Genomic DNA, 7496 nt, shown 5'->3' with positions numbered 1-7496 from the left:
TGTGATCTGTCCCTGTCAAATAAATAAAATCTTTAAAAAAAAAAAAAGGATACAAGACTTTCCCAAAACTGTTAACAAGACAAACTAAAAGAAAAAAAAAATTATTGGACCTTTGATGACAGGATGAAACACCTAGGATATCATCTTCAGTAGCTCCATTTTAAGTGATATGTTTAACATGCTTAAAATATTCTGCAATTCCTTCATCTTCCACCTTTTCACTGTCCTCTACTACCTCATGCTCTCATTTTGCTTCTTATCTAGCTTGGACACCACACTGCATCATTATAATCTCTTTCTTGCCCCTTTTCCCTTAATTAAATTTTCCAGCAAAGTGTTAACTCCAGGTAGTAAACAATCATACCCTGCAGGGCCGCCTGAATATGGATGGAGAAAAACACAAAACCATGCCCACTGGTGTCTCTCTAAATCCATGACCACTAATCTCAAGAGGACCTTAGGTAAGCTAGGTGTCACTATTCCCTGCCTTACTGCTCTCTTTACTATTCCAACATTGCTTCCACACCTTCTTATACAGCCTAGTGACCTTGCTTCTCGTTTCACTGAAAACATAAAAGTGATCAGTAGAGCAAGTCTATAAGCCACCACCACGTCTACCCATGTGCCTGTATCTGGAATTACATGCCTTCCCTTCCATTACAACTAACCAACTGCCCACGCCCCTATCAAGGCCAGCTGTGCTATCTATGTATGAGAGCCCTTCCACTTTGAGCTACTGAAGGTCCTCACTGCAGCAACTAACTCGTCTTCTGTTTGCCAACTTTCCTCTCTAGAGCTCTGCTGTCCAATTCAGCATGAGCACGTGTGACTACTGAAATTTAAATTAACTACAATTAAATAAAATTTGAAAATCAATTCCTCAGTCATACTAGCTCCATTTCAAGTGCTCAATAGCCACTTGTGATGAATGGTGACCATAGAGGACAGCACAGAGTAAGATGATGGAACATTTCTATCTAGTGAGATTTTTATTGGAGTGGCACTGTTCTAGGAGATTATTCCCATCTATAAATTCTGTAAGCTTGCATCTTAAAAATTACATATCAAACAAAACTTACCTGGCCTCTCTTCCTCCTCTGGATATTACTCTACTCTTCTCGTACAACCTAACAGCACAATTCTATGAAAGAGGACCTACACTTGGCTGTCTTAACTTTTGTTTCTCTTTTGAGCTCAATTAAGACTTTTTTTTTTTTTTTTTTTTTTTTGCCCTTCAGCTGCAGATTTTTATTAGATGGAGAATGTCTTAGGTTGGCCCAAAGGAAAGTGATGACAGTTGGCAAGCACTCCTCCATATAAGAGAGGAGGCATTCCTGGCTAATGGGGGCGGGTAGTTATGATAGCTAAAAGTCAGGGTCTTCTGCTTAACACTGACCACTCAACATCACGAGTCCTGACACGAGAGAGTCTGCAGTGAGCTAGTTCAACTTGGCCAACAGTTCTTCCAGTTCTGGCCGAGCTTTGAACCTTCCCTTGAAGTCTTCTTCAGTGTGCTCCTTCACTGATAATCTGACTCCTTCGGGAAGATTGCTTTGGATTATTTCCAAGAAAATCTCTGCAAATGTAGCACTCAAACCGCTGATCTGAACCACTCGCTCATGGGTGGTGAGAACTGAGTCCAGGAGCATTTTGCTGCCTTGGTCCTGTAGCTGTAACACCTCCATGGTTTTGGTGGGCATAGCGTAACTTTCCTCAACTTTAATGGATAGATGGTTGCAGAGGTTGTGAACATATTGGGCATAACTCTCCACCACAGCCATGTCATATGCAGTCAGGTGAATGTTTAAAACCCCATATTCATAATCTGTCCCCAAATTAATGGGTCTCACTTCCACTTTTGCCCTCTTCTTCTTGGGCTCCTGTGGTTTCACTAGGTGCTTGTATCTTCCAATGCCATGGGTAGGCCTTGTCTTGTAGTGCCGACTGGTACTCAGCAGAATGCCACCTGCAGAACTGATGGGATTTTCTCCTGAAGTTCTGACCCTTAAGAGAGAAAAGGCTTGCTTAAAAATGATATCGTTCCTCAGACACAGCATCTTTCCCAGAGCCCCGTTCATCCTCTGCTGCTGCAGCTGGTAACTGTAAGCTGAAAACCTGCCCAACCTGCAGCGATCCCCGGGCGTCTGACTCAATTAAGACTTTTATCTTTGCTATTATATACAAAATTTTTTGTGGAAGACATGAAAGACCTGTTACTAATCCCAGTTTGCCAAATCAGTCCTTGCCTTAATCAACCAGAAACCCTGAACACAGGTGATCTGAAAGCATGTTTCTTCATTTGCTTTCTAGGATGGCGCTCTCTTGATTCCCCTTCGACTTCTGTGCTACCCTTCTCAGCGTCCGTGAACTTCAGGACTCCATCTTCTGACTTCTTTTTTCTCTCTGCATTCATTGTCTTAATGATCTCATGCAGTTTCCTTGCTTTAGATACCATCTTTAACTGATGAATCCAAAATTTATATCACCCAGACCAGACTTCTTTCTCAACTCCATACTCCTTTATCTAATTGCTTCTTTGCACTCACCATTTCAATGCCTAAAATGCATCTCAAATGTGGCATTCCCAAAATTAAACTGCTGCTTTCCCTCCTACACACAGTCTGCTGCTCCTTAAGTCTTCCCCTCTCAGTAAATAGTTGGTCTGTTCTTCAAACTGCTCAAGTGTGTATCTCTAATTCAGCCACTTCTTAGCTCCTCTTCTGCTACCACTAAAACACAGGCCACCATCTTCTCTCGCCTGAAGTATTGACAAAGCCTCCTACTCAGTCTAACTGGTTTACCTACTTCTCTTATAACCCTACACTCTATTTTCAGTTGGAACATATTCATTCTGAATGAATCTAAGAAAGAAAGGCTTTTGTTCAAATGCAAGTCTTATCATGTTACTTCTCAGCACAATAACTCCAGTGGTTCCCCCGGTAAGATAATAGTTGAAAGTTGGTGGCTTTCAAGTGCCTATATGATCGCTTCCTATGACACCTCTTTGACCTCACCTTCCACCACTGCATGTTTTCCTGCAACATTCTTGGGCTGATCTTCTTACAGACACATCCACATTTTAACCACACTCCCTCAGGATCCTCCTGGGCCTTATGTGATCTCCCAACACTTGAAGAAAGTCTCCTGATCACCTTAAAAAACAGCAGCCCCTTCACACATTCTACTCCCTTTACCTCCTCCTGGTATTTAAACTATCAATTTGCTCATTCTGCCAACACTTTTCTGTTTAGGAATTAAGCAGTGATGCCATCAAGCTTAAATAAACATTTTACGAAGCCCTAGCAAAAACTGTCAAAAAAGTGTCCTACTGTCTTATTTTCTCCATTCCCTTTCTCTTTTATTACCTACAAATCAGTCTGTTCTGTTATTACTTATCCTAACATTGTTTTTTTTTTAAATTCTAGTGTCCACATCCAGACTCCTGGGCTTTCATCTCTGTGTACTTCTTACTTGGAGTGGTTTCTGAACTACTCCTTTCAAATGTGAACTTACTCATTTTAAGTAAGTACAAGCTTCTGTCTGCTTCATTATGTCTTCTAGTGTATCTAGGCCAGAACATCATATAAAACACATTATCTAATTATAAATTGATTTCTCTTTATTTCTGCCTTATAGTATGGATAGGATATTATATTGAGTTCTGCTAAATTATGTGTACAAAGAGATTATATTGCTTCTGCATTTTTAGATAGTGGGGAATAGTATAAAATATTTATTATAATAAGGAAAAGTTTGGATCTATAGGGTTTTATACACCCAATCTAACTCCACTCCCTCATTTAACAGATGTGAAAACAAAGCAGAGACATCCAAAGACCATGACCCTGGTTGGCACAGGGTAAATGTACAATGAATTTCATTCATTGTTTTCCTACAAAACACCACCTCAATATGGTTCCAGTTCTAAAATAATTAACGGAAATACCTGTTAAATTCTCCTTCCTGCCTAATAAATTTTCTTTTAAAGGGAAATTTTATTCCTAATTGGAGTCTCTGAAATTATGTCAATGAAATTTTAATTCTAATTTGATTATCTGAAATCACCTCAACACTTTTCTTTTTATTTTTACAGAAATCCATAATTTAAGAGATGTGGTCTTTTATAAAAATAAAGTATACCAGCTTGTAAATATAAACTTTCAAAGAGCGACCATGCACAATCATATTATTGTGCTGTTGGCTTTAAGTGTCAAGTTTCTATTGATTGTTCAGTGAAGTCACCCCACAGACACTCTTATATATCAGTACCAAATACACACAAAATGCTTATATTGTAGGAACGTCTTTAATTCCCATGGAATCATTCAATATTCAGGCATGAAATCAAACATTTTACAGAGAGGTCTGCCAAAGAGCAGCTTTTCAAATTTAACACATAAATATGAAATTTCTAGCAGATGAAAGAAACAAACTAAGCCCCAGATGGTGGATTAAAATACATTTTGCTTATAAAAATGATGTGGATTAAGTCCTCACATCATACATGGTAGTCAGCTTTGAAACCAGAATTTGTCTTAGATGACCTCAAAGTTATCTTAAAGTTTCACTTCATATAAATCTATAATTTTATCTATTTATTATCAGGTGGATTGATTGTGTGTTATGTCTGTGTTCAGATAGGAGTGTTTCCCACAAATATTGTCAGCAATATTTATGTTTCTGCCATGGCATTAAGTCACAGTTCTCTGCATTAAAGTTGCTTGGATATGTGCCTGGCTTCATTGCAACACTCATGTTTCTTAAGCAAATATGTTTGCTAGGTGCTAGGAATATGGAGGTGGGTATGATGGTCTCTGACCCCATCATCATGGACTTGTCTGCTCCTAAAGAAAAGAAAGCCATGCTTTTCATCTGTGTTCCTCCATAAAAGGCTCAGTAAGATGCTTTCCCCAGCCTTTGTTTATAAAGTTGTGCAAAAGAGAATAATAAGTTAAGAAAGAAATAACAAACATGCTGTTGATAGCAGGATCCAGCAGTCTTTGCCCAGCCTAATCTCTTTTTTTTAAATTAACATATAATGTATTATTAGCCCCAGGGGTACAGGTATGTGAATTGCCAGGTTTACACATTTCACAGCACTCACCATAGCACATGCCCTCCCCAATGTCCATAACCCCACCACTCTCCTGCTATTCCTCTCCCCACAACAACCTTCAGTTTGTTTTGTGAGATTAAGAGTCTCTTATGGTTTGTCTCCCACCTGATCCCATCTTGTTTCATTTATTCCTTTCCTACCCCCCCAACCCTCCCCACATTGCCTCTCAACTTCCTCATATCAGGGAGATCATATGATAATCGTCTTTCTCTGATTGACTTATTTTGCTAAGCATAATACCCTCTAGTTCCATCCAGGTCATCGCAAATGGTAAGTTTTCATTTCTTTTGATGCCAGCCTAATCTCTTACCCCCACACACACATCCTATTAGTACTTAAGACTTCTTCTCCCCTGACATCTCACCAGTCCACAGGCTTGTCTGGATTCCCTGGCCTGGATTATTAGAAAATCTTTTTTCTTGCCTAAGTCTTATTCCATTTAGTCCACTCTTCCTACTGCAGGCAGAAATGATCTTTCTAAAGCACAAAACTAATCATGCTATTTCTTTTTTTTTTTTTAAGATTTTTTTTCTTTAATTTATTTATTTGACAGACAGAGATCACAAGTAGGCAGAGAGGCAGGCAGAGAGAGAGGAGGAAGCAGGCTCCCTGCCGAGCAGAGAACCCGATGTGGGGCTCGATCCCAGGACCCTAGGATCATGACCTGAGCCGAAGGCAGAGTCTTAACCACTGAGCCACCCAGGCGCCCCGCTATTTCTAAGTTAAAAATTCTAGGATGGCTTTTTGATTGCTTAGGATAAAAACCAAATTTAATGTGGCAGTTATAAGGTCCTCCATTAATGAGCCCCTACTATGTTCTCCATAGTCCTCCCCACACTGCCTGCTTATACCCTAAGACCCAGACACTGAAATTCCCTCAACTCTTAAAAGTGACACTTTCTCTGCAGCATTTGACTTCTATATAGGCTTTTCCTTCTTCTGGGAACACCATTCCTTCACCCACAAAGGAGGACTTTATACATAAATTTTTACATATAAAAATTTTTTAGTATTACTTATGTCTCAGTTTTGCAACAGAGGTAGTTTAAGTGTTTTTTTTCCTTTTTTGTGATTTTATTCTTAAAATGTTATATAATGAACATGTATTAGATTTAAAACTAAAAACTGAACAATTAATGTATGCATACTTGTGATCCACTAATTCCATTCTGGATATATATGCAACAAAAAAGCAAATATACATATTTTTCTTTCCCAAAGATTTGATTACTTAAGATAGAATTTTTGTTTTTTCAAATTAAAGACAGATATATTAGACTTTCTTAAGTGACTGTTGTTAGTAGGAGAAAGGTAAGTGGACCCCTCTGTATTATCTTTGTGATTCTTATTAATCTATTGAAAATGAAAAGTTAAAAAATACAATGGTCATTGACATAAATATTATATAGTAATTCTAAATAACATTCCTCTGAAAACTAAAACTCAGTTGGCAACTGAATGTGTGAAACACAATGAATCATTGATAAGATCTGTTCTCAGTGTTACTTTATGGTTTAAAAACATTCCTTTAAATGAATCATTTGAATTACTTATATTTATCAAAATATAAATATCAAAGAGGTAAACGTTGAACCATTGTTCAATAAGATTATGTATTTTTTTTCCTTGTTGCTAGACCTCAGTGAATTCAAAAGTTCACAGATTAGAGAGTCTTAATGTGAAAACTAGAATGAAAAATAAATGAAGAAAAGTGTAGTAGATGGGGCACCAGGGTGGCTCAGTCATTAAATGTCCACGTTTGGCTCAGGTCATGATCCCAGGGTCCTGGGATCAGGCCCCAAATGGGGCTCCCTGTTTGATGGGAAGCCTGCTTCTCCCTCTCCCATTCCCCGTTCCTGTGTTCCCTCTTTTGTTGTGTCTCTCTCTGTCAAATAAATAAATAAAATCTTGAAAAAAGAAAGAAAAGGAAGGAAGGAAGGAAGGAAGGAAGGAAGGAAGGAAGGAAGGAAGAGAAAAGAAAGAGAAACATGGTAGAGTTTCAGTGACAAATGAGGGTTGCAAAACAAAGAATGGATAGTTGATTGCTATTTTCCTTTTTCTGGGAAAAGTGCCTCATCTCAGCACCTCAGAAAGATGGTCTGGAAAAGGCATGGGAGAGGAGGAGGGAGTGAACTTCTTCTCAGGAGCACATGACAGAGCCAAGGCTGGATTGCTTAGTGTGACTGTCAACAACTACCACCACAACAGGAAGCACCATCTCCTTCACACTTCTGTGTCCACCTCCTGTCTTCACATGTCTCCTTCTTGTCCAGCTCTTCCCATCTGATCAATCCATCAGTCATGATGAAAATAAAAAAGTAAAATTTCTCCAGGATCCTATGGCCAGAACAGAGCTTCTGGTATTCCCTCCACAAACTAG

The 7496-nt window shown here is 38.8% G+C and overlaps 1 protein-coding gene across 1 annotated transcript; it reads right to left on the bottom strand.

Moving 5' to 3' along the window:
* Positions 1–1233: 1233 nt before the first annotated feature.
* Positions 1234–2142, bottom strand: LOC125093816 (39S ribosomal protein L48, mitochondrial). The gene has a single exon (XM_047719508.1). The coding sequence runs from the start codon at positions 2076–2078 to the stop codon at positions 1440–1442; it is 639 nt and encodes a 212-aa protein (XP_047575464.1). The 5' UTR covers positions 2079–2142; the 3' UTR covers positions 1234–1439.
* Between the last annotated feature and the right edge of the window lie 5354 nt (positions 2143–7496).

Source organism: Lutra lutra, chromosome 2, assembly GCF_902655055.1.
Source record: "Lutra lutra chromosome 2, mLutLut1.2, whole genome shotgun sequence".
Classification (NCBI taxonomy): Eukaryota; Metazoa; Chordata; class Mammalia; order Carnivora; family Mustelidae; genus Lutra; species Lutra lutra.
Note: the sequence above shows the minus strand (reverse complement) of the source record. Positions and strands in the feature narration are given on the sequence as shown.